The 26047-nt window shown below is 44.3% G+C and overlaps 3 protein-coding genes across 6 annotated transcripts; 1 reads left to right on the top strand and 2 right to left on the bottom strand.

The window, feature by feature from the left end:
• Positions 1-2182: 2182 nt before the first annotated feature.
• ECD (ecdysoneless cell cycle regulator) lies at positions 2183-11093 on the bottom strand. Its single transcript, XM_039553779.1, has 13 exons — positions 10879-11093; positions 10436-10553; positions 9995-10082; positions 8851-9029; positions 7961-8156; positions 6951-7079; positions 6671-6796; positions 5841-5923; positions 4976-5082; positions 4372-4549; positions 3852-3919; positions 3554-3774; positions 2183-3037 (listed from the first exon to the last, which is right to left on the bottom strand). Exons 1-13 carry the CDS (start codon positions 11072-11074, stop codon positions 2819-2821), a joined length of 1908 nt encoding a protein of 635 aa, XP_039409713.1. The 5' UTR covers positions 11075-11093; the 3' UTR covers positions 2183-2818.
• Positions 11091-24362, top strand: FAM149B1 (family with sequence similarity 149 member B1). Of its 4 annotated transcripts, XM_039553780.1 has the most exons (15): positions 11091-11180; positions 11811-11915; positions 12049-12160; positions 13078-13220; positions 13603-13722; positions 14657-14827; positions 15752-15939; positions 16200-16330; positions 16876-16929; positions 17369-17481; positions 17786-17965; positions 18906-19032; positions 19346-19471; positions 19992-20073; positions 20800-24362. In XM_039553780.1, exons 1-15 carry the CDS (start codon positions 11146-11148, stop codon positions 20871-20873), a joined length of 1761 nt encoding a protein of 586 aa, XP_039409714.1. In that variant the 5' UTR covers positions 11091-11145; the 3' UTR covers positions 20874-24362. The 4 variants fall into 4 exon arrangements, with proteins under 4 accessions (XP_039409714.1, XP_039409715.1, XP_039409717.1 ...); XM_039553781.1 differs by lacking the exon at positions 16876-16929; XM_039553783.1 differs by lacking the exon at positions 18906-19032.
• Positions 22848-26047, bottom strand: DNAJC9 (DnaJ heat shock protein family (Hsp40) member C9). Its single transcript, XM_039553784.1, has 5 exons — positions 25811-26047; positions 24892-25029; positions 24515-24769; positions 23752-23835; positions 22848-23332 (listed from the first exon to the last, which is right to left on the bottom strand). Exons 1-5 carry the CDS (start codon positions 25988-25990, stop codon positions 23201-23203), a joined length of 789 nt encoding a protein of 262 aa, XP_039409718.1. The 5' UTR covers positions 25991-26047; the 3' UTR covers positions 22848-23200.

Here is a 26047-nt window from a genome sequence, read left to right as displayed (position 1 = left end):
TAGTCCCACCTGTCAATCAATCTGACAGGCTGATCCCACCTGTCAATCACTCAGTCCTGCCTGTCAATGCCCTCACAGCTCCCATACCCACAAAAGCCTCAAATCCCAGCTCATATAGCCCTGACAGCCCCCAAAGACCTCACATCCCTCCCTGGCAAGGAATTCTCCTGGGGGAATAAAGAAAGCTGGCAAAAGAAATTCCCACCTCATCTCTGCCAGAACAGACGCTCTTGTGTTCCAGTCCAAGGACATAAATGGCCACAGGGAGTGCAGCTCCTCCTGCAGCCTTTGCAGCATCCCAGGGGATCCTGAGGTGGTACAAAGGGCCTGCCCTGACTCCCACGGCTATGGAAAACAAAATCCAGCTTCTCATGAGAATTAGAGAAGCAGCACGAGCTGTGTAAACATTCCTTAAAAATGCTTTTCCACCACTGCAACTACCACGTGCCTGAAGATTATTATTCCTGTGCTGGAGCATTGGAAAGGAGGGTCAGGGGGCAAGTGTCCTTCAGGGAGGTGATCTTCCACGGCAGTGGGGAGGCTGACATCCACTTACTCCACAAGGATCCCAAAACCAGTTAGTCTGCAGGAGAAGGATTTGAGGGCTGCTGACTCCTGAAGCTATTCCATAAAACTTACCAGTGGGAAGAGTGGCAACAGCCAAACTGCCCAGGTGTTCCGGAGAATTTTAAGAGGTTAAGGGGTCTCTGTGTCCCCTGGGGTTAATTTTGACCTCAGAGATGGAAGATGAAAGAACCATTATTTGTTTTCCTGCTTGAAATGTACCAGTCAACAACTACACTGTTCACAACGGGGGCTGCAGGGGTCAAGGCACAAACAAGAAAACCACATGTCTGGGAAGGGTCAGGAGCTCTGGGATGAACGAGGCTATACAAAAGGCAGATGCTCAAGTGAGCAAAGTGAATAAATTGTGTTGGAATGCAGAGCCAGTTAAACAACTTCGGAATATACTCCGATAGCAATCCGTTGAAAGGGAACCCCACTGCACTTGTCTTCCCTAATTAATTCCATCGGGCTTCCTTCACTAAAAATACTCTCAAAATTAAAAGCAGAGATGCCTCGTGTGTTACTTCAAAGCAGGGGAAGAGGCAGCATGGAAACGCTTATTCTTCGATGGCAAACTCTCCTGTGAGCAGTTCCAGAGTCCTGAGGGTCACCACTGTGAAGCTGCTGAACAATTGGAAATAGCTGGAATGAGCACAGCCCCAGAGAAATCACAGTCCCACTGCTGGAAAAGCGAGATTACCCAAGCAGCAAGATCAGCTAGAGTGTTTCCCAAAGAGCAGCTTTGTTCTGAACCTTAGCTTAGGAGTTTTCCTCACATGCTACAAGAGTCCTTCAATCTATTCTGACCTTTTGCATAGCACAGGCCACACGACAGTTAAATGTGATCATGTTCTTGAAATGCAATTCTTTCATATAAAAGTGGAGAACTTTATGTAGTTTCAGTGTTAATTATGTTCCCTGTTCAAATATAAACCCTTTCCAAGGTTCAAGGACCTCTGTTTTCCACCACTAACTGCTCGTTATCCTTGTCTAGATTCAAAAACTTCCATTAATCCCATTTTTCCAGCACATATTTGTCTGAGTCTGCAGTCCACCTCATCTCTCAGTAGTCCAAATTCTTTGAACTTTAGCAGAACCTTCACACTTCCCAACTCTTTTTGTCCATCTCTAATCCACGTCCAACCTGCCAGTACTCTCCCTGAACTGTTGACAAACTAAATTACACAACATAAATTACAAACTAAATTACACAACATCAACGGAGAACACTTGATTAATTGTTGAACGAAAAAAAAAAAGAAAAAAATAAAGAAGCTGATTTGGACCCAGCAGGACTGTCCTTGCTATCTGTAAATCAGGAATTTCTACCTATTTCACTTCAAATTATGTTGCTGAAACTAAAGTTGTCATATCAAAGGACAGATTTTTCATTCCATGGGAAAGCAACATGCTGCATGCCTTCTAGCCACATTTTCACTGAAAAAAACCCCAAAACTGTTCAGCCTGGGCTCACATACAGCTACTGCTGGCATGATACCAACATTCAGCAATAATGGAATTCAGAAAATGACCAATTATGAAAATGTTTTCACTCCAAGAAATTTTGATACTGCACTGAGGAAGCTATGCATACCTCAAAAAGAAAATTCAGTAATCAAGTTGTATTTCTGTTTTTATCGAAATAAATTTAAAAAATACTTCTGGCCAATATGTACATATTTGCTCCAGTTACTCTTTAAATCCTTCTGCTTAATAAGGAACAGGCTCTTACAGTAATTATCAGAAGTTCTTACAATGCAGCATCGTACTTTTGGGAAGGATTAAATGTCTCCTGAACATCTAACCAGTGCTCCCAAATCCATGAGACTCTTCCTGTAACATGGCATTTCCCCACCTCCCCCTGAAGGCAGCAGCATTTTCAGAACAAGAACTGCTTTCCAGATATTGAAACCACTTAGCAACGGGTGAAAGGACACTTTAGAAATGTGGCAAATTGGATCAATGATTGGAAAAATCGAAGAGAGGTTTTGCAATAAAAGTTTCATTTGAGTCATGACATCATTTTTCAGTTTTCTGAAAATGTGTTAGCACTGGGAAAATCTCATTTCCATTCAAGACAGAGTCCGAACAAAAGGCTTTTGCAGGTAAATGCACTTTGCATTTCTGAAGTTACACATAATGAACAGAATGCTCGAAATTAAAACCTTTGGCCTCTTCTTCCACATCCTGCTCATCTGTCTGTGCTTCATTTCCCCATCCCCATGTCTTGTCAAAAGTCTCACTGCGTTGCTCAACTGCTCGAGCCAGTGTGATCTGTGTTTTCAGGTAAATACACCCCCATGCTCTGTAAAATGTTCGAGGTGGGTCCTGCCAGGCCAGCCTGGGCACTGTAGGACTCAAGCAGGTTTGCTACCAGGTTCATGTCCACATCCACCGGTGCAAGCTCAGCATCCTCAGCTCCAGAATCAGGGCCAGCACTCTCAGATGTGGCTGCTTCAACAGAACTTGCCTGCAGCGAGTACAAAGAGAAAGTTTTATCAAATTGCATGAGCAGATTTAAGGAAAAAAAAAAAAAAGGCAAACCACAAGAGAAAAGAAACAAAAAACCAGTTCTGCAGCCAACAAAGTCCAGTACATTCCAGAGTCCTGACAGACCCATGAAATGCTCACGCCAGCTAAAAATCATCACTGCCCATCACACAGATTAAGTTCCAAGGTAAGGACAGAAAGTGTTGCTGAGTCCTGGCTCAGCTTCCTATGGGAGCAAACTACTACAGAAACTCACAAGTCAAGCTGCAGCTGCTTGCCCTACTACTAAAAACAGGGAAATAAAAGTCTTGGAAAAGATATGCAAATTCAAAGCTTAGGTAAGCTTTTGTTTGAAAAAAATGTATTATGGTGCAACTACAGCAGACTTTGCTTGCACGTGGGAAGGTTCTGATCACACTACTCAGAATGGGCACTTCCAGCATATCTCCTGTTTCAAAATTACTATGCTACAAATCAGAGCTCAAGGCATACTCACCCCTCTCTTCTTGGTGGTGAAACTTTTACCAACGTTGGTCTGTGCCAGTTCACGGTCCATCTCATTCATGTACGACTTGAGACTGCCTACAAGCTCCTCAGGAGACATCTTCTGGTCCTGCCTTTGATTTCCAGCATCCAAGTCTTCATCATCCCCATCTGAGAAATCAAACTCCTCCTCTTCATCCAGATCATCAGAATCCAGCTCCTCCGAGTCAGCCCCTGGGTATCATTTTGTGTCAGTACAACAGCAAAGAAATCAGTGCAGGGATTTGTTTCAAATAAAGAAGCAATCTCACCTAAAATTCTGTCCAGTGCTTTTGTAAAAGAATCCACATCAAAGGTAACATGGGATTCATCAGATGACCTGAAATATAAAAATATTTTAAAATAAATAAATAAAGCTTTTATGCTTGCATAAGCGTGACACAGGCACAAGCCACGTGGATTTCTCTCAAGCCAGGACTGAAATTGGGACAATTGAACTTAGAAGCACCCGGAAGTTTGAAGCCTGTAGGGATTAGACATGAAACAGTGAGTGTAGGAATTCCTGGAATGACAAGAGAAAAATTTTGAAGATCACAAAATCAAACGGAGTGACAGAGAGCAGCTCAGCTTCCAGCACTTTAACCTGCACCAGTGTCAGGGCGGTCACCAAGCTGATTTAAAAGCAAGTACATGTTCACTGCTATGGGTTGTTTCAGGCCGCTGCACAGCACAACACCTTCAAACTCTCATTCTCTGCATCACAGAATCAACCCAAGGGCTGCAGCAAAGTGCAGCATTCCACACCAGACCCCAAAATCAAAGTGCTACTACCATGGCATTTCTGCTCCTTCGTGTGAGGAGACTTTGGACACAAAAGCCTTCATGCTCTCAGCAACTGTTTCCAAGTCGTATTTTTGCTCTTCCTCATTTGTGGAAGGAAGGGACTCATTTCTTGCCTCCTTCAGCATCTGATCCAGAGCATCTGGTGTAATATCCAGCCAGCTGTCATCTGAAAGCACACAGGACAGATCTGTTATTCTGCACACGCCTGCTGGCCTGCAGGGCTCAAAGCAGAGGACTGAGAGGACTGCAACCATTCTGCAGCTCATTTCTGCACTGTGAAGCTTTTGTGCTGGTCCTGGGTCACAGACAGCATAAGGCAGCAAGAAGCTGAGAAGAAGAGAGCGGAGATTTCGTTTCACTACTTGAAAACTGCTTTGCATGCAGCTTCAAACTAAGAGATACCATTCTAGTCACTGAGAAGCCTTTGGCCACTAAATGGAGGAAGAAAGGCTTACTCTAAAAAGGGAGAGCCAATCCAGAATTTGGTCTTAATGAACGTTGGACTGGCTCTCCCTTCACAGCTGTCAACATTCCCCTTCTCCCCCACAAATAATCATTTGTAATAGGAGTAATTCCCCTGCATCCAGCTCACCATCCTCTGGAGGAAGAGAAGCTGCTTCTCTCTCAAATTCCTTCAAATCAATGGATGTTGTCTGTAGCAGTGTCAAGATTTCATCACCTGGGCTCACTTCAACAGAGCTAGAAGAAAAAAAATTCAATTTACTGGAATGGATTCAACGGGATCACATGCTTTACATTCAGGTTTTCACTTGAATTCTTCATTCTTCCTTCTGTGCAAACACATCAAAAAGGGAAATTAATCTGGGGGAAGTCCTAGAGTACTGTACAGGGTATTGGCCAAAACAGGACACAGTCGGTCCCTGCAATTCCCAGCTGATGGCTCCAAAGCCCATTCCTCGTGGCTCCTTATGTTTATTTTGCCTTGGTAAATATGAAGACTGCCAGATCCCAAACAGCACAGACTGGAAACTCAAAAAACTAACAGTCAAGATATTATGAGCTGGCAAGGGATCAGATAATTTTGTAGTGATTTACTTTTTGGATTTGATCTTTTGGAGAAATCTACAGCCAGCTGCCTGTCTTGAGTAAAGGAGACAGATTACTCTGTATTTATTATTCACTGGGACTGCTTTTCAATGAAGCTTTTATACACTTTCTACAGTCAACCAAGCAAATAATACTTTTCAGTCACCTCTTAACCCACTTGGAAGAGCTTAGCATTTCACAAAACCAAGATAAATAGTTACTCAAGCAAGAACTTCTACTAGTGGAGTATTCTAGAGGAATTAGTACTTGTATGTCCTGGCCACAGCACCAATGTTAAATGTACAATGGAGAACAAGGGTTCAGGTTTTTTGTAACAAGGATTTTAAAGGTAAGTTAAAAGGATTTGTAGGCATGGTGCATGACACTCGTGAATTTCAAGTAGATCTTACCCTTCTGGGGCAACAGATTGCTGGAAGTGATCTTCTGCCATATGCAACAGTTCCAGGTACTTTGCAGATCCTTCCATTTCTCCCTATTTAATGAAAGTCACAGGCATGAATCCAAACAATTCTCCCTCCCCTTCCTCTCCACAGTCAGGCTTCATAAGGATGACTCTTTGTCACACAGAAATGCTGAGAAAACCAAAACAAGTAAAACCTCTTTGCCACGTACACTTGGAACTGAATACAGGAAAATTCCTATATTTAAAGTATATTAAAGTATATTAACCTAAGAATTTCAATAGAGCTGTCCAATTTTATAACCTTCAAGTAAGTATTCAATTCATGTCCAATTTTTAAACTGAAAATAAGTAGTCAAAGGCATCTTTAAAAAAAACCCCACAAAACCCCACCAAAACCCCCAGAACTCACAAAAACCACACACACATAAAAATTACACCTGCATGGGCCCACACAGGTCTGTGGTGTTATGTACAGATCTTGAAGAATATTTAATTCTAGAGGCATGCAAATGAAATGCAAACCAGTGAAATCAGTTACACCTCACACACCCTATGGTAGTTTTCTTCATTCAAGTGTATTTCTCTCCTTCCTTTAGATGAATGAATGAATCTCCAAATCTTGATTTTTCCTTTTTAATTTCCAAAATAAATTACTTTCAAAGGGGAACAAACTGCACGTCTCCTTTAAAGACATTAATTAATTTTACACAGAGATAAGAATTCAAGTTCTTGCTCTGCTGCAACTACTTACACAAGTTCAAGAGCTAAAATGCATCTTTTCTGGAATGTTTAAAAGCCACAGACACACTGCCTCACCTTGAAATAATCTTTTTCCTTCAAGCTCCTGAGGAATCTCTCCCACAGAGGACCACTTAACACATTTCTCTTGGTATCAGGAGCTACTTTACTGCTCTTGGAGCACAGAATTTCAAAGCCATGAGCCTGTACATAAAAGATGCAACAAGAAGAGGTTCTCAAGGTGTACGGACTTTGCTCACATTTTTCTGGACAAGCAGGCAACTTCCAGACAAAGACCCATTTCCTGGACATACATAAAAAGGCAAACTAAGTATAAAATGCATAAAAAAATCATTACCAGTTTCATGCCCAGTTCATAGGCTCTGTACTGAGGATGAGATGGGGCAGGCAGGGTGTATCCACTGCGTCTGTCTGGAACAAACTTCTGCTGCACCAGCTGTGCATATAAACACCGAGTGAAAGTCACCTGGAACAGCCAGAGCAGAAAAAAACACTCCCTGCAGTGTGACTGTGTTGTGGACAGGCATCAGATTCCCACCAGGCTCACTGAATTGTGTTTTAAGGCACCCATATTACAGGCAATATCTGAGACTGCATTCAAAAGATACCTTTAGATAGATTTTTCTGATACATTGCTTTTCAGGCCTTACAAAGTATGCTCCAAATTGAAATCCCCAAGCAAATATGAACTTTTGTCAGTCTAAATACACTAGGAAAAATCCTCAGGATTCTGCATTCACATCAACAAGGTGTATTTTGTATTTTTTAAAATAAAATTTGATTAAAAGCTGGGATTTTGGAAACAGTCTAGAAGTCGAAAATTTGACTCTAAAGCTTCTTTTCAGGAGTCTAGAGGTACAACTCTTAACAAAACACATCAGATAAAACACTTCATAAAAGCTTTCACAGAGCTGTGTGAGCACAGCTGAGAAGGTGAAAAGCCTTGGAGTGAAGCACTGGTTAGGAGCAACTCCTCATGTTGGCTGGCAGTGCTGTCAAACTGCTCTGATCACACAGGGAGATCAATTTACGCAGCAGGCATTTCAGCAGAGGAACTATTATCATAACCTCTGGTTTCAGACACAGTTCCCTCATGATCAGCCCTTTGAAAGCCCAGCCACGTCAATCTGAAGGCAGAGACACTATTAATGTAATGCAATGGAAATTCATCCCTCCACCCAGCAGGAAAAAAAAGACAAACCACCAGAAAACACGCAGTTTGAAGTTCAATCTATGCGTTTATACCATTGGCCACAGAAGCCTTGTCAGATACAGAACCGAATTAAGTGACAAGTTGCTTTCGAAGAGCACTTACCGGGCCATCACAGGCTTTAGAAGAGCACTTACCAGGGCCATCACACGCTGCTCTGCAGGGAAGGTTCTGAAGGGGCGCCGACACGCCCGCAGATCGCCCGGATCCCGCAGGTAGAAGGCCTGGACTGCCGCAGCCACCAGGGACGGGCGCTGCCTCAGCACGGCCACGATGCCGGCCGGGAGGAAGCAGCGGGCTCGGTGCAGCGAGGCCTGGATCTTCTCGGGATACCTGAACAGCAACAGAGTGCACGAAGTGCAAGTTAAACCACTCCTTTTTTATTATGAGGCCTATTTTCACTTTAATATTTACCCGTATTATGGGTCAGAAGATTATCCTGAAGTTAAAACTTGGCCAATCTAATGCCTAGAATGTCTGTTTCTGTAATAGATTTATATAAATGTACCCGGCTAATAAAACTGAATGCCCACGTGGGTAAGATGAGTCACTGTGAACTCAACCAACATATTCAGCTATGCAGTATTCTTCACCATATTCTGTAAAAGATATGCTGTCAAATCCTTGCAAAAAATGAAGTACAGGGCTGAACACAGCTGTGACAAGCTGAAGCTCTGAAAATCCTCCTGGTTCTACATTTTAGCTCAAATCCTCTTTTTCCTCCTGCACAGGGCTCCTAAAAGATCAGGGAACTTTCAGGTTTTTTAGTATAAGAAGAATGTGAAGGAAGAGTAACTTGTCATTGCCAGGTGTGGAATCATAGCAGTGAACCAGTTTCAGAGCCCTCAGATCACAGCCTACAGGACACGGATCCCACTCCTTCCAGGAGGGCCACAGAAAAACCTCCAGCTGCTGGTTTCTGAAAAGCAACCAACTTTATCACATCTATGGGGGAAATGTTTAAACCCCAGACAGCACAGAATCAAACCCCACAGGTGCAGAGGGCCAAAATAAAGCACCCACATACCCATCGATGCGTTTATTCACTGCAGCCCTGATGGGCTCTGCAGCCAGGAACTCCTCGGAGCGGCTGGACAACAGTGCCAGTGCCTGTGGGATTGTGGGGCAGGGAGCAGAGAGGTCACAGTCCTGCTCCGGAGTCTCCGACAGCGGGATGATGTGCAGCTCTCCTTTGTAAAAGAACACCTGGCAGGCAGCAATGTTCTCATCAGACGGGGTAAGAACAGTCACACACCGGAAAATTTCATTTCATACACAAATGCATGTGTTTAAACACAGAGAATATAAAGTACAAATAGAGAACCAACACAGGAAGCAGCATAGCTTTTTTAAAAAAGTTATTTGAGATGCCAGAGACCATGATCCAACCAGTAAAAACCCCTATTTTAACTGCAACAAGTTTGGTCAAATTATTTTGTTTCCTTAATAACAATAATACCAAGTTTCTCTTCAACTAGAGAATTGCTTCAGGAGAATCAGCATAACCTAGCTGCTTAAGAACATCACAGGGACTAAAAAGCATTATTTCAGGTGCTACATGTGACCTCTGCTGGTTCCTGATCCTAAGAAAAGCCCTAAATGCAACATTCTCAACTCCCTCACGCAGTCCGTTCCCTCCAACAGAAGGAAAATATGAGTCTGATAGTTCACATTTGCAATCAATTTTTGTGCTGTGTTCCATCCCTTTTAAGAATCCTGGAGTAGGGGAAAAATAATTAAACAATTTTTTGCTAATGACCAAGTTAATTATTTCCATTTTAATCCACTGCCAATGACATGACTACTAGCAACTATCCATATCCAGGTGAAGGTGTCTGCTCATTCTTTCACCTATACCAGACTCAGACTGAAACCTTGTAGAGACACCAACACTCCAGCCTTGAGCATTTCCTACTCTGAGGGCAGCAAATCCTCTTGCCCAAACACTCCAGAATATGGTAAAAAAAAAAAATTCCAAGTAGCTCTAGCAGAGCTAGGAAGTTCAGGTGGATACAGGAGTGCTCCTGAGGAGAGCAACAGTAAGGGACAGCCAGCACTCTGGATTTTCAGAGGCAGTCAGACCACTTGGCTGGAGGCACAAGAGAAAACTCCAGCTGCTCCATAAAAGGCCACTGTGGCCACCTTGCCCACTGTACAGAAGTTTTACTCACCCTGTTTTCACTATTCTCAGGATTCAGCCACTTTGGGAGAAAATCAGCTGCTTCTATCAAGAGAAACTCTCCATCATTGTCATCAATCCTGGCCAAGGAGAAATTGGTTTCTTAGCAGGAAAAGCCTTGCAAAGCACAACAACACACTTCTGAATCCATGTCTGCTGGGGTTTTTTTAATATTCACAGAACCACAGAAACACTTAGATTAGAAGGGACCTTAAATATCATCTGGTTCCAACCCCCCCTGACACAGGCAGGCGCACCTTCCACTAGCCCAGGCTACTCCAAGCCCCGTCCAACCTGGCCTTGGACACCTCAAATGTGTACGTGATGGGGAAACACCTCCAAGGATGGGGAATATTTAGCCAGGACCTTCAGAGCATAGGCACTGCCCCTGGGCACCCCTCCCAAAAAAGCAGCTCAGCAGGACCCGCTGTACCTGGCTGCCAGCCCCGGGAACTCCCTGGTGATCTCCCGGACCAGGTACACAATGAACCACTCGTCCTCCACGTTATCCCCGAACAGCGTGGTGCCGCCGATGTGCGCCGGCGTCTCGCCTGGACGGGGCAGAGAGAAGAGAGGCGCCTCAGTAACCCCATGCGCAGAAACAGATTGCCCAGACAGGGTGCGGAGCCTCCCTCACTGGGGATATTCCAGACCCAGCTGACAAAATCTTGTGTCGTGTGCTCTGGGATGACCCTGCTGGAGCAAGGCGGTGGGACCACATACCCGCGGTGGGCCCTTCTAACCTGACCCATGCTGTGACACTGTGAGTCTGTGAAGCCCCCGGGTCCCCCCTCACACGTCCCCGGCTCCCCCTCACACGCCCCCTCCGGGCCGTCCTCCCGCCGCGCCTCCCGGCCCGGCCCGCTCCCGGCTCACCCCGGCGCGGCACGTAGCGCAGGCGGAACGGCTGCCGCTGCCACACGTAGGCGGCCAGGAGCGGAGCGAAGCGCACCAGGAGCACCTCAGCGCAGCGCCGCAGCAGCGCCTCGCCGCCCGGGCCCGCGGCCGCCGCCGCGAACAGGCGGTAGCGCACCGCGTCCTCGGGCAGCGCGGGCCGCCGCAGCGCCTCCATCGCGGCGCGGCCGCGCTCCGCCCCCGCGGGAGGAGCGGCGCGATGGCGGCGGCGGCGCGGCGGCGCTGAGGATGATATCGCGATACGCGCGGAAACCGGTGCAGGCGTGAGTGGTTGCCGCTACCGCGGTCCCCGGCGCGGTCCCGATGCCCATCCCAGTCCCGGTCCCGATCTCGGTCGCGATCCCCCTGGCCCCATCCCGGGCCTGCCGCCCGCGCTCCCCCCAGCACCAAACAGGGCCCCGTGACGGCCCGGTCACACCGCGTCCCCGACGGGAGATGGTTCCCAGGATTCCCGGGATTCCTAAGCACCGGTCCCGGCCAAACACCGGTGTGGCAGAACGCGATTACGTCCCTGTAATTGGCTTTTTTCTCCTGACCCAGGAGTTGGGTCAGTTCTGACTTACTCGGCTCGTTTACTCTTGTTCAATTTTATTTAATTAATCTACAGGGATAATGGCATTGTCTCCACTTTTAGGGAGCTGTGGGCCAATTCACAACGTCTTAAGTTCAAGTTTAACTGATTTTGAAGCCAAGACCTTTAACGTCATCTTTACCCTAGAGTTAGTTTTGACACCTTAAACCTAAAGCTTGGGCGAAAAGAATTAGCCTTCTAATAGCAATCAATGTGTGCACAGTCCTTAAGAAGCAGAAAAGAAAAACCTATAAAACTTACTGGGAACTCTGTAAATGTTTTTTCTTGTAAGTAATGGCAAGTTCCACTTCTGCTTTTTTAGACAAGGACTCCCGAAACATGCCTTGAGGCATCACCCACTGCCAGAGCCGCGGGCTCAGGTGTGCTCAGCCACACCCACCGCTGAAAACCTCGGCCAGACCTCCAGGTACGTGTCACGACATATCTGATACACCTGTTCTGATACAGCTAGGCTTTGTTTACTGGCACACTCGATTTGTCATTGTTTATTGTGGGCTCTTTCGCTTGCTTTTTTTCCCGGCTCAACGCGTGCGTTTCAGGGAGTCGGGAATCCGTAAGGAATCGGATGATCATGGGGATCCACAGACTGCTAGCCAGAGTTGTGTTGACACCTCCACAGAAGACAGCTCAGTCTTCTCCTGGGGCTATGACGTGAGTAGAACATAATCAGCCAAGCCAAATCTAGCACAGAAAGACACTTGAAATACCACTGCAAAGACATGTTAGAATAAAAATACTTGGATCTGTCAAAAAAATCATGGTAGTGATTATAGAAAGAACATCTTTTTTACCTCTTTCCATCTTCCAGTTCAAAACACACTAGGCTCATACTATTCCGTTAATATCCTGCATTTCCACCGAAAATTTTGGAAATGCAAATCATTTAGTGCACGAGTCTATCTATAAATGCTGTTAGTGTGGAACCCCAGCTATGGCTGGATGAGTTTCAGACACTTGGCGTGAGTTTATCAAACTTCTGCATACTTGCATGTTTCTCAAAATACAGGAAGTTCCTAAAACATTATTTTCCTTTAGAAATGTTTGTTTTATTCTCCATCCACCAAAGCCAAGTGTGCTGTTGCCTTCTGGGAGGTGAGATGGAGCTGTTTGGATTTGAATGACCCCGGAACTGACCCCATTGTGTCTGCATGTAACAGAGGACCTGACCATCCCTCAGGTTCAGGGTTTCCCAGCAGTCTGCATTGCTTCTTGTGTTGCTGTTGTTTGTGGACACTGGAATCAACAAATCCTCCATTGCATTAAAATATCACTGAATTTTGTCCTTCCTGTTCTGATTTCTTTAAGTCTTGTAACTTAATGTAATAATACGGGTATTTCAAAATGTTTAGTAGCTTTTCTGCTGTGTCAGTGTAAGCTTTTCATGTGGCTGCCATCAGTCTTAACGGCAGGCTGCATCATCTCTGGGAGAAAATTATTTAAAGTCAAAATCTTTCTAATGCAATCCTGCTAAGCTTTAAACAAATAGTTGTCTTTTTCAATTGTACTTTAAAAATCATTTTAAAAAACACTGCAAAGGCTATTCACTAGGTATTTTCTTTCCTCTCTAGGAATTTGATAAGGCTGCCACGCAACAAGTTCAGCAGATGTTCAGACAAATTGATGAGCTTCTGTATGAGCAGAAGGAAAACGTTCATGTTGAGGGACTGCGGGAAGAATGCCATCAGTGGTCCTCCAGCTTTCCTCATCTCAGGTATTTTATTAATGGACTGATGCTAGTACCTTCACAACAAGGGTAGGGATGCACACAGTTGCTCTTAAAACAAGTGGCAGGGTGGGTTTATGCAAGTATGTGGTAGACACAGATAAAAAGATGACTTTGGTGATGTGCCTGCCTGTCATTAATAAGCATCCTGTTACCTCACGTGTGGTTCCTTGACAGAGGTTTGTTGCTATTTGCAACTGACTTGGCCTTAACAGAGCAGAATTCTCTCAGAAAACTGAAACTGTCACCAGGAAAATGCACAGCTTCCCAGCAGAGCTTTTAGGATTTGCTGCTGTTCTTTCTTACAACCTTCAATAAAAGTACTGCCAAGGTTTTCTGCTGTATTTATCCTTTGCTTTTGCCGTGGCAGGGTGGTGGGGAAGCAGGTGGTGATCCCCACAGACGAAGGGTATGGATGGTACTCGAGTTCCCCCTCGGGCAGTTTGGCTCCCTCAGATGTAAGTTCACCACAGGAAAAGGATTCTGATGAGTAAGTACCAGCAGTGAGCGTGGATCATACCAAGGTGCGAAGGCAGGTTTGTTCTCTGCTTCTTAAAGTGTGCAGCCTTCCTGTTAGGCTGAGTTTTAAACATGGCACAGTCTTTTTTTTCCTTTTAAACTGAATTTAGTACACTCAGATATTACCGCAGGCCGAGGCCCTAGGGTATATCACCGTGTCCGGCAGCCGTAGGGAGGAGGAGGAGAGAAGATCCAGCAGGCAGGAATTGTGCAGCAAGATTGATTAATTATTTTACAAACTCTTTTATAGACTTTTTTCTTCATAGTCTAATTGGACAAAGGATCAGCCACCCCTTGGGGTGATTGGCTAAAATCCTAAAACATCCATTGTCAAAATACTTTTCTACTGTACCATAAACAAGACTTTTCAAGGTTGCAGGTGGTGTGGTTGTTTACATAACTGCTACCTCTTCTGTGAGAGAGAAAAGTCTCTCACGGACTTAGAAAATAGCAAGAAAATCCTCGCTAGCAGCATTTCTCTATCTACACGCAGAATAGCAAGAATACGTAGCTGTGCTTTTGCCGACTACAGTGAACTGGCCAGTAAATAGAAATATCTTTGCTGCTGCTGACTTCTTAAGAATGTTTATGTATTGTAGCTGGTTTTATTATTAATCATCTGTTAAACCTGCCTAGGACTTAAAAAATACAAAGCACTATGCTAGTGCTGCTTTTATTTTTAATATTTTAGAATGCTTTCTAATTAGGTTTGGATATTTTTTCCCTGAAGTTTCAGGTTCCTTAGCAAGAATTAAAAGGTATCCAAACCAGAAGTTGTTACAGTAATGAATAATTTGTTTGCCTCGCTACTGCTTGCCTTTAACTACTTTGCTGTCTCTCAGTTATTTGAGGTGGAATAACAACTTATCTTTATTTCTGCTTTCTGAAAACTGTCACCTGTTCAGATTTAGTGTTTTTGGCAAGAAGGTGCCTCTTTTTGTTGCTCCTGCTCACAAAAAGGCCGACCCTTCCAAGTCTCCAACCTTGTGTTCCTCAGAGAGCGATGAAGGGGAGGAGGAAGTCATTCTCTCTGAAGGCATAGTGGAGGAATACTTGGCATTTGACCACAGAGATGTGTAGGTATTGAATATTAAAGGAGTACCAGTGTTCTGGGGTTCCTGCAGTTAAGATACAGATACTTGATGGATTTATTTTTCTTTTCTTTACAGAACTTCCAAAGGCCTGAGGTTGCCCAGGCACTGGGAATTCTCCCAGCCCATTTCCTAGGACAATTTATTTTGCTGAATTATTTTTAGGAATATTTTGGTAATTTTTCATGCAGTCCATTTTTGTGCTTGGTTTGAATATTTCATTCCATCATAACTAAGAGCCTGTGTATTTAAACACCATTTATTTTTTATACTATGTCAAATTCACTGCTGTTAGTTATGCACTAGCAGTGTGCTGCTTCTGTTTTGTACTGGCATTTTGGACAGAATTGTACCTTCCTGGATTTTTTCCAGTGGTAGTTTTAAGAACTAGAGTGGATTTTATGCTTGTCAAGAAACGATTACCACTATTTTTATCTTTCTGCCCCTTTCCTTTGTTCAGACCAACAATATGAACATATGGCCTGGGTAAGGACTCTAGAGGGTGCTGTCAGTTCCTGACTACTTAATTGGTTTTAATAATTAAAGCCACTTAGCTGCATGGACCATTAAATTCAAATTGTTATGTTTCTTGCTCTGACCAGCAACAGGCCAGAGAGACATTGCTGCAACAAATAATATCACTCTCTTGTCTTCAGGATTCTGTGCTCTCATTAGATACAGAGCCTAACAATGTGATGAAGAAATAGCACTGTAACTATTAATATTGATTTTTTTAATGTGAATTTGATCTCTTGAGTATATTATTTATTGTTCATGAAGTATCATTTATAGTCATTCTGTACAGGAGACCAGGGTGTGTCAGTCATCTCTCACTGAGGTCGGTGGGAAAACCGAAAGTAAATACAGGAAAATGTGTTTCTGGTGCAGGTAATGCTTACATTTTTACAGGGAGGAGGAGTTGCACGAGAGGAAAATGGGACTGTCCTCTGGAAGACGGAAATTGGGGTTTCCTCCTGTCTCTCCCTATTCCTGCATGAAGGATTCTGTGCTCACGTTTGTGTTTGATGATGTGTGGAGTGAAGTCCTGGTCTGCATGGAAGAACTGATCTGCAGGCACTGGGAAGGGTCAGCCTCTGGTAAGGATCACAGTTAAAGTGAGGGCTCAAAAGGGGACTGCAGCTACTTTTGCAAAGATGCCATGGGAGAGAGATGTGTTTGGGAATGATCTCTTCAGTGGGAATAAAAAGGTTATTTTGCTAACAGTGTGAAACATGTCTTCAAAAAACTCAGCAGAATTCATCATCCAAGAGGACTGTCTCTAAAAAAATTGGATTCATAGCACTGTCCATGACTAGCACTGCCAATATTGACAGGAATTCTCTGTTGCTTTGCACAGATGATGAGAAAAGTATCATAACAGTAGAAACCCTCCGAGCAGATGCCAGAAGCCCTTTGCAGTTGGATCCTCTGCCAGCCTTGTTATGTCGTGTGCCACACACAAAGATGCCCTCGGTGACATCAAATCTGGTAAGGATTTTTAGCCAGCTGTTGGTTTTTGTGGGGATGAATAAACGCAGTGTTACCTCAGCAAACAGACTGGTTGTGTTTAGGTAAATAACTAGTTTGGACTCTGTGTGAATGGTGGCTGTCCTTTCTGACACTTAAGTTCTGTTATTACTCAGTTGGAAGTTTTAATTCCTACATTTCTCCTTGAAACGTAGTATTTTACATCTGTGGTGGCTGTTGATTAAGGATGTAGTTCTTTCCACAACTTAATGTTTCGATTAAATGGTGAGGTTGAGGACTGTGTGTGTGGGATCCCATTCTCACATTTATAGTTAATTCAGCCAGCAAGAAGGGAGAAATCTCAGTGCAGTTCTAAACCAGTTTTTTTCTCACACACTGAATTTAACTGTATGATCTGCTTTAGGTTATCTGCTCCTAGAGTGGTGAGCACCGAAGTGTTACCTATTTGTTCCATTTTAATTCAACTCTTTCCTTATTTCTTTTTATTTCTTTCTCCTTTATTTCTTCCCCCACCTGTCCCTTGTGTCCCCTTACTGTGTGTGTAGTGCCCAAAACCCAGATGTGGCCGCAAAAGCAAAAAGAGGAGAAAAACACCTCAAGTATGTATGGGATTAAAACTCTGCTGTTTTCTATTTGCTCTTGTTATGGCGGGTGGAATCTGATGTTTTTTCCAGATCAGTCTGTATCTCAGAAAAGGAGTTTGCAGATCTGTTATTGACATAAAATGTCAATATACCCTGAAAATGATTTTTGTAAAGCTTCTGATTAGTCATTGTTGGAAGATCAGCGAATGAGCTGCTCAGCTGGAAAAAATTAAGTATTAGGACATGGTATTAGGACGTTTTCTAAGCACTACTAAAGACTGAAATGCTAAGATCCCTGTCTTAGATGGGGAAATAATATAACCGAGTATACATCTGGATGTCATGGAAGAAATTAATGACTCTTCTTCAAAAAGAGAAGTCTGTAAATATGTGTGTGTGTGTGTGTGTTTCTCTGCCAAACAGTAATTTACTTACTTATTTTTTTAAATTTCAGGTAAGTCTCTCTCAAGGGTCAAGTAGTGGTTCTCAGCGTAACCTAAATGGCTTGATGGTGATCCATGGGATCCAGTTACACCAAAGGAACCTGCCTGTAGTGGAGAAAACACTGTAAGAACTACAGATCACCTGTTGTAAATAAAGTAGAGCACTCTCACAGTGAGAGGGATTCAACCCAAAACCTTGTGAGATAAAATTCCTCCACCAGAGAAAGTAACTCTCAGTTATTTTCCTGCTTGCTTGTTAGTCTTCTGTGAAAGAGTATTACTTGATATAATTATGTTAAGAATGGACTCTCATAATTTCTGCCCACGTATTTTATGACTGAAGTCACCTGTAGGTGAGCACTTGGGTAACAGAGTAGTTGTCATGTTGACCATGTCTCTTTTGGTCTTGCAATTTTTTGTTTTGTTAGGGACCTGGATGACAAACGGCCAGGATCGAGTTCCCTCCTCTCCACCAGGACGTGGCCAAATCGTCCCCTGGAGCTCAGCACCTCATCCCTGTCCCGCTGCACGAGGAGAAGGAACCCCCCTCCACGGACCCTGCATCCCATCGGGACCCCGCGCTCCGGAGACGACGTCTGCAGGCGCCTGTACGTCCCAAACCAGCCTCTCCCTGCAGGGTACCGGGGCAGAGAGCACGGAAAGCATCCCTGGGTAGGGAGGACAGGGATTATTGGAGTAAGGAGAGGGACTGCCCCTTAAAGCACAGCTCCCCTGAGAAAGCCGAGTTGTTAAAGCTGATGGTCACTGTGCTGCCAGCTGCGAGTCAGTGAGTCACATACATTCCCAGATTCAGGTAGTTTTGCACAGAGCAATAGACCTCAGTCTGTCCTCTACAAGTGAAGTGAACACCACCATCTCTTTCTTGACATGGATGTCTTTTTCTGCAGCCTATTTTCAAGGTAAATTTAAAAATCTGTGTTTTTTGGAGGTCACACTGCATGTTGCTGTCTTAGCCCAGACTGGACTATAAAAATGTTAAAATAGGTTATCTGACTGACCAAAGGGCACTTAGTGAGCCCTCAGTCACATCTAGAATATCTCACTTTTATTTTGCACAATGACCTGACTGAATGGGACCATTTACAGGGACCACAGGGTCTCAGGAAACAATGCAGGCTTTGATAGACCTGTCTATTCCACACGTTGTAAATTGATTTTAATTTTGCAGTTTACCTATAAACTCATCCAGTCTGTTGCTTTCTTGTCACATACTGTTGAGAGACTTATTCCTTGTCCCTTCATAACTGGTACTTCTCCTTCCAGTGTTTTATGCTTCTGTTCCCTTTCCTCAGGCTTCAATCAATCTAAGAAGTACTGACATCTCTGCTTTATTAAAATGTATTTTTTAATGTAAGTAGAGAGCACTAGGGAAGTGTTTTTTAAAGTGTAGATTATGGCTTGAAGCTTTTCCAAGGTATTCTTACAGAAGTCAACTCCAGAAGGCCAAAGAAACTGACAATATTACACCTTTCCACGTGCCAAACATACAAACTGTGTGTTTTTTCTGTTCTTACTGGTGCATTCCAGCCTGCCTGCACAGGAGCAGCTGACCTCACCCTCCCCACTGCTGCTAAACAGAAATCACCCCCTGCCACCCATTGCCACCACCACCGTGGCAGAGCGTGGGAGCACCACAGGACCCCACAGGCAAATGGTAACAGGCACAAGAATCTCATTTTATTACTCAGTAATCTAAAGTTGTTATCACAGCTGCCACAGAGTTCCAATTTATTTGTTGTTTTGTGACAGCAAGTCAAATAGATGCACGAAAAATGTTGTATCATGTCTGAGTAACAGCATCACCCAGCGTTGCATGCTTAATTCTCATTAATGCCAATTGAATGTTTCCCTCCTTATAACTAGGTATAAAATGATTCCCTTGGAAAATTAGCTTTAATTCCTCGGTTAATTATTTTCAATGGACTGCTGCACTAAAAAAAAGCCATAACTGTTATTTCTCCTTGCAGAAACCTCGAGGGAACTCGAGCCGTGCTCATACTGTCACGACACAAGAAGACGCTCACCAGCAGCTCCAAGAGCAGCTGTTCTTACCTGATCCCTTCTCCAGGCCTAACACAACCAACACATCCTTGGTAAAGCACGGCTGATTACACCAGATCATCCTTAATCACAGATTAGAGTGCTTTGACAATTAACGTTAATCAATGTCCAGTCTGTCTGAGTAACAAATACTCTCCGTTTAATTTACTGAAACACCTACTCTACTGATACCTTCCTGTATCTCACAAAGTACTTTCATCTAAGCTTTGAAAGCTGTAATTTCAGCAACAGCTTTTAAATAGCTGCTTGATTAGTTTCTGTGTATAATTTCAACATCCTGGACTCAGCAGTTACAAAATCTGCTTTGGAACAGTACAATTTCCAGAAATGGCAAGACTTGCCTCTAAGTGGCCCAGTGATCATTCTAAATAGGTGTTAGAAAAGTGTATTTTCTACTTCTAAAGTTGATTTGACCCTTCTTTAAAGCTTCCCTTAGACCTTTACAACATCTAACCCATTACCAAATACACGTGTTTAAGTAGTTTGTAGTTGCATTATAACCTTGATGATTTTTTTTCATGCAAACAGAAATAACTTGAACTGTATTTTCAGCCAGACTCCCAGCGCCGCCGTTCTTGCACTGTTATTGATTATAGTAATCAATCCTGGACAAGGAGAGGATCGACACCTTCAGGTATGCTCATCAGCCACAGGGCTGACTAAGATCAAAGGAGGCTTTTGGGACAGGGATGCATTTTCTACAGGGGTACATACAGCTGATTTCCACTGGGGAGGTTTTTCAAAGTTCCATCCATGTTTTTAATTTGCTGTTACAAGTGTGTTATCCTTGCTATATCCTACTCTACTCCAGAGTACAGCTGGGTGCATTTTGTTGGGGTTTTTGTGTTTTTATTACCACCAAATATTTAAATCAAGTAAGGAAGCTTAATGTGACCAGCCCCAGTGCCTCTCAATGTCCAAGTTTTCAAAGCAGGAGTTGTCAGCTTAAACAGAAATAGTAACTTGAGGTTAACAAAGGCACTAAAACTGAAGTAACTTGTTTTTAAGCAGGCAAGGAGTGGTTCCTACTGAAATTATATATCTGCTCCCCCCGTCAAAAAAAATGCAAGATGAGTTTTCTGACTGCTGTATTGACCAAAGAAAAATCTTAAATTATCAGAAAAACTTGGTAGACATGAATACTTGGTGAAGTATCAGGGAATGCAGTCGCTCCCTGCAATGCAGCAACTTGGCAAGCACAAACTTTGCCCCTTTTGGAAGGTATAAATAAATGCAGTTCATAGGCATGTGTTGGAGTAAAAAGACATTTTAAGTTTTCAGCTAGAGGAGATGTATTTGGTACTTAGCTGTGATACCTTCCCGAAGTCTCGAGGCTGTCCATGATCTCTTTGTTTGTCAGGTCTTCCACCACGTGGTTCTGTGAAAGCCCATGGCCGAAGTGGATCAGGCACAAAAAGCAAACAGGGGCTCTAACGTGCCATGGAGAAGCGTCCACCCATCTGTCCCTCTCCAGAGAGTCAAGAACCACCCCTCCTTCCCAGCAAGGTCAACGTTGTTTACACAGAGTTTTCCAACACCCTTCCTTACAGATAGTTATTTTTATATAAATCTAAGCAGCAGCTGCCAAAGATTAGAAGGGGTGCGCTTAAACATTCCATTTTCTACCAGCAGAGAAAGTGATGCTCCAGTGGAAGGGTGAATACACTCCAGTGAAGGCCAACTCCTAGGAAAACTAGCAAACACTCTCAGTCTGTGCTGTTCTCCATGAGGCTGGTGACAGGTTCATGTCCTTACAGGCAGGCACTGCAGGACCTGCTCATTCTTCCCTTAGGAAGGTTAACCCGGCCTTCCACAGCAGTAGTGATTTTCATTTTTTTAAAACTGTATTTATATGTTTCAAGCAATATTGTACTAGCAAAAGCAAGCACTCAGCTTAGGCAAGTGATGGATGCTGTGGTGGCTGCAGCAGGTACGAACACAGGTGCGTAGAACCAAGGCAGCGGTACAGGTGACCTGGCAGCTCCAAGGGTAGCACACCACTGCCTCTTCCTGAGTTATAGTAAAACCTTTTACCTCTTCCTCAGTGACTGAAGAAGGTTGAGCAGGCAAAAAGAAACTTCTTACTATGAGTGGCTTCAGACAGAACTCAAAAAAAGTCTTCCTGGTGAGACATTTTATGGTAATTTCACAGAATAGCTCAGTGTCCCTTTCTAAAAATACCTGTAATTACACAAGATTTATGCAATCTAACGTAGAGTTCCAGAAGCCACATATGCAATGGAGCTTTTAGGAGCTGTGTCTGCCCTGTGTGACAGACCTAACAGAGGCATTTGCTGGAATTGGCCTTGTGGCTCCAGATAAGACAAAAAAATACATGAAATACAGGCTTCTCAAAATAAGTGATTAGTTGAAGGTCTTAGTCCCAAACAATAAGTGCCAGACTAAAGTGTAAAAACAAGCTGAGGTAACCACTGGCTGTATTTAAACAAAGTTAGGATGCTCCCCAAAAACAGTTGTTCCTTTCTAGTCCAATTAAAGAGCAGTTTTCCTATATTTTCTTATTATTCTCCAAACTACAGTTCAAAATAGAAAAAGAGCTTCCCCACTCCAGACTAGCTAATGATTTTTCATCAATACTGAAGCTCACGGTCCAGTTGATCCAAGCATGCTTTAATCAGAAACAGGGAACTGTGCAAACCTAACTGGGTTAACCTGCCTTTGCATTTCCAGAAGTTAAAAAAACAAAAGCAGCTCTGAGCTCAATCTAAACCTCTTAAGTTTGCAGAGAGAGAAATTGATGCTCACCAGAGGCCTCTACTCACTAAACTATTTCAAAATACAATTTCTCTTCTGGAACACTGTGCAGTGTGTCAGTTATGTCAGGCAAAGTGCAGATAAGCATCCCATTTGTATCCGTGCCATTCCTCAGGGACCAAGTGAGTTTTCTGTAGCACGAGAGTCACAAAAACAGACAAACTTGAATAGACTTCTGTTAACATAAGGTAGTGTTTTACAGCCTAGAGGAGTCACTGGGTTTAAAAACTGCAGTCCCCTCCTAAGGCCATTTTTGTTTCCTGTACAGATGGTTGACACCAGGGACTGCTCCTGGACTGTTACTTATTTTGTGTAATAAAATTAACCTCCAAGCCCTTTGTTAAAAAACACAATGATATACTCTACTTTCTCAGAATCAGGGTAATTTTGAGAGCAGACAAGTAAAAGGGAACAGAGAGACCATCTACCTCTGGCTTCCCCCCAGGAATTGTTGTTGAAGCTGTGAGGGCCTTCAACTCCCAAAGTGTTCACCTCGTGGCTCCTATGCCTTTGAAAAATGATCCTCCGTGGAAGTGTGCAGGATTTACTTGACTGAAATCAGAAGAATCAACACAATTGGCTTGTTTTGAACAGCTTTTTTAGAAAACATACGGAGAACTGGGGAAGCAAAACTCTGGAAAAAAAAAACAAACCAACCTTCTCATTTATTAAATCTGCAATTTTCCAAACTATAAAACTACTGGAAAAACACCTGTTGAGCTGATGTGCAAAGACCTTTAAAAATAGCAGGAGGTTTGTTACAGAAGAAATGTGTGAACAGCACACATGGATCTAAACTGTAGAGCACCCCAAGGGTCGGAAACATGAGCACAGCAGTGCCTTGTCTTCCTTGTTCAGGATGCATTCCGTGTCACGCCTCCCAATTACAGCCAGTCAATGCACACAGTCCAAAACAGGAGCCTAGAAAACACCCCAAATTCTCCCAAATCCACGTTTCCATACAAAATTAAACCTGGTTTTTCAGTCTATGCTGTTCCTTCTGCCTTTCTTTTCTTGGCTGAGGTCTTCTTTCCTCCTTTCTTAGCACTGCTCCCATATTTTGCTTCCAGTTGGGCCAAGAAGTTATCCATTTCCTTTTCTCGATCTCTGCTTCGGCTCTGGGGAGGGGGAAAAGAACACCAACCAAACTCAAACCTTTTGTAACTTCCCAATACAGATTATCCTACTGAAGTTTGATAGCTACACAAAATCTTGGAATATATTAAACAGGGAATACAAGCTGCAGAAAGTTTAGTACCATCATTAAAACTCCCAGTGTAACTGCCTAAAACTAGAAATTAAATATTTTGAGTGCATATGCAATAACTCTGTAAATTTTTAAAAAGACACAGGTAATAAAATCCATACTGTACTCTGATTCTAATTAAATTAAAGTACATATGTAACATTAAGGCCAGGTTTTAACCTCAGGAACTCAGAAGAGTTGCAAGGATCCAAAATCAAAGACGCTCAGGGAAAACACAATTATAAGCCAGTAACAAAGTTATCTGCAACAAACAGAAAACTTTAAACTTACTTTAATCAGTGCTTGCAAGTCATTTTCTCCACCAAGGCCCAGTTCATCTTTAGTCTTTTTTGCCTCTTTAGCTTCTTTTTCTGCCTAAAAGATCAAACAGGTTTTTTTAACAACGTATTTTGCATGTTATCTGACCAAGTCTCACAGGAGTTACCAAATGCTTTTTTGGGCGTCTGTGTACAAAGAGCTGCAGGGAAACACAAAGGGTTTCCAAGTTTGGCCACAGATGAGGAATCAGGCAAAGGAAATCCATTCTGGTTCCACCATTTAGCAGAGCAGGAGGTTTTTCTGCTCTTTCACAGTGTGGAATGTGATGTTTGTCCCCATCCCTGTTCCCACACCCACTTTTTTTTGTCTTGGTAGATACTACATTAACTTACAGGTTACTGTGATGGACATATAACATTCTACAAAGCGTCCAAAAGTACACAAGAATCCATTTAGGCCAGAGCAGTTTCACACCTGCCAGAAGTCAACCAAAATGTATTTTCACCACTTATTTGTTTTTGTTAATTCCAGCAACTCACAGCTTTGTAGATAAATGCAGGGACATGCTAAACTGTAATAAGATGTTGTGTATAGTAATGAAATAAAGAAGTAGAAAAGCCTTCCACAATGATTTGGGGTGGGGGGTGATGACCACAGGTGACCAGATGTGAACAGCAAGGTGTGTAACCCAGCAATCCTGTGACAAACATCTCAGGAACAGCGTCACGTATTTCTGCCAAGGGAGATTCAAAGGTAAACAGCTGATGCAACCTACCCGCCTTCTTCTGGACATCATCTTCTGCTTCGACTCCTTTACAAAAGCCTTGAAGGACGGGAGCTCCCCGGAGTCGATGGCTTGCTCTATCATTTCCCGTATCCTGGGCTCATCCGTGTAATCCGCACACATCACGGACTCCATGATCCGATCCATGTCACCCTTGAAATTCATGTACGCTGCCTTCACATCAGCCAGCTCTTCCGCCGAGTTTTTGTAGCTCTTATGGAAGTCTTCGATGTCCTTCACGGTGACCTGGAGCAAAGAGGTGATGCTCTGTGAGTTACAGGACTGACTCACCAGGAGGATTTAAGAGAAAACTCATAAAACCAAACAGTGCTGGGTTCTTCTGTCTCCCAGCCCCATCCCGCTCTCACCTTGAAGAGCAGCTGCCAGTACTCCAGCCAGTCCCGCCCGTCCTGCAGCACCTCGGCGTCGTCATCCACCGTGCCCGTCTCATCGTACACCGCGCGCTGCTTCTCGTCACTCAGCACGGCGTACACCTTGCCCAGGATCTGCGGGGCCAGGGGTGGCCGGGAGGTCACTCAGGGAGCGGTCACTTGGGAGTCAGTCACCCACAGTCAGTCACTCAGGGGGCACAGGGTTAGTCCCTCAGGGTCGGGGTTGGCCACCTCGGGGATGGTCAGTGGGGTGGTCACTCAGGGGGTGATGGGTCAGTCACTTAGGGTCGGTTGCTCAGGGTTCAGTCACTCGGGGGCAGAGGGCCAGTCACTCGGGGAACCGGTGCTGGTGCCTTTTCCTGGTCTTAAAATCAAGAGTCATACACGGTTAGAAGGGGAAAAGGGATTTTACTTTGGTGTTTATTTTAAGGATCCTTAGGTGCACACGTCCAGGTCCTGTGCATCGAGATGCACCCCCCCGAGTCTGCCCCAAAAGATCAGGTATAACATTATAGGTTTTACTAATTAGCATATCTATCAAAATTCCCCAAGGAGAGGCTCGAGTGAGCCCCCCTCCCCAAGGAGCCTTCTCCTGGACGGTTCTATCTTAGTTTACAGAATGTGTTCTGGAGAGGACCTTGGGGGCTGAGGCACACTGATCCCTACCTACGAAGCTTCTAAAATGTTTAGTCTCTTAGCTTGACAAACAAGTCCAAGAATGTAGGGCAAAAGCACTAGGGATACAGAAGTCGTAAAAAGGTATAACAGGGCTATAAAAGAAAAGGCAAAAATCTTCATGGCATCAGGGGGTGGCTCACTCGGCGGGCTGGTCACCCGGGGGGCAGTGGGTGGGTCTCACTCGTCGCCACCACCGCCTCCCTCCGTCTCTCCTCACCTGGAAGCGGCGCGTGGCCTCCTCCTTCTGCTCGGGCGGGACGCGGTCGGGGTGCAGGCGCAGCGAGGCGCGGTGGTAGCCGCGGCGGATCTCCTGCGCGGACGCGCCGCGCCGCACGCCCAGCACGCCGTACAGGTCCGCGGTGCCGAACGCAGCCTCGCACTGCTGCGGCAGCGCCATCCTGCCCCGCCGCGGCCGACGCCACACCGCCCTTCCCGCCCGCTCCGCGCCCGGAGT

The sequence above is a fragment of the Corvus cornix genome, chromosome 6 (genome assembly GCF_000738735.6).
Source record: "Corvus cornix cornix isolate S_Up_H32 chromosome 6, ASM73873v5, whole genome shotgun sequence".
Lineage (NCBI taxonomy): Eukaryota > Metazoa > Chordata > Aves > Passeriformes > Corvidae > Corvus > Corvus cornix.
Note: the sequence above shows the minus strand (reverse complement) of the source record. Positions and strands in the feature narration are given on the sequence as shown.

Excerpts from the sequence above, each read along its gene's own strand:
- ECD (XM_039553779.1), bottom strand. The coding sequence starts at position 11,074 with ATGGAGGCGCTGCGGCGGCCCGCGCTGCCCGAGGACGCGGTGCGCTAC. Across the intron at positions 10,083-10,435 it reads TTCCCGGGGCTGGCAGCCAG|GATTGATGACAATGATGGAG; the intron begins GTACAGCGGGTC and ends CTCCTTGGCCAG. Across the intron at positions 8,157-8,850 it reads GTGAATAAACGCATCGATGG|GTATCCCGAGAAGATCCAGG; the intron begins GTATGTGGGTGC and ends GTTGCTGTTCAG.
- FAM149B1 (XM_039553780.1), top strand. The coding sequence starts at position 11,146 with ATGATATCGCGATACGCGCGGAAACCGGTGCAGGC. Across the intron at positions 11,181-11,810 it reads GCGCGGAAACCGGTGCAGGC|ACAAGGACTCCCGAAACATG; the intron begins GTGAGTGGTTGC and ends CTGCTTTTTTAG. Across the intron at positions 14,828-15,751 it reads GCATTTGACCACAGAGATGT|GGAGGAGGAGTTGCACGAGA; the intron begins GTAGGTATTGAA and ends ACATTTTTACAG.
- DNAJC9 (XM_039553784.1), bottom strand. The coding sequence starts at position 25,990 with ATGGCGCTGCCGCAGCAGTGCGAGGCTGCGTTCGGCACCGCGGACCTG. Across the intron at positions 25,030-25,810 it reads AGGCCACGCGCCGCTTCCAG|ATCCTGGGCAAGGTGTACGC; the intron begins GTGAGGAGAGAC and ends CTGGCCCCGCAG. Across the intron at positions 23,333-23,751 it reads ACTTGCAAGCACTGATTAAA|AGCCGAAGCAGAGATCGAGA; the intron begins GTAAGTTTAAAG and ends CCCCCTCCCCAG.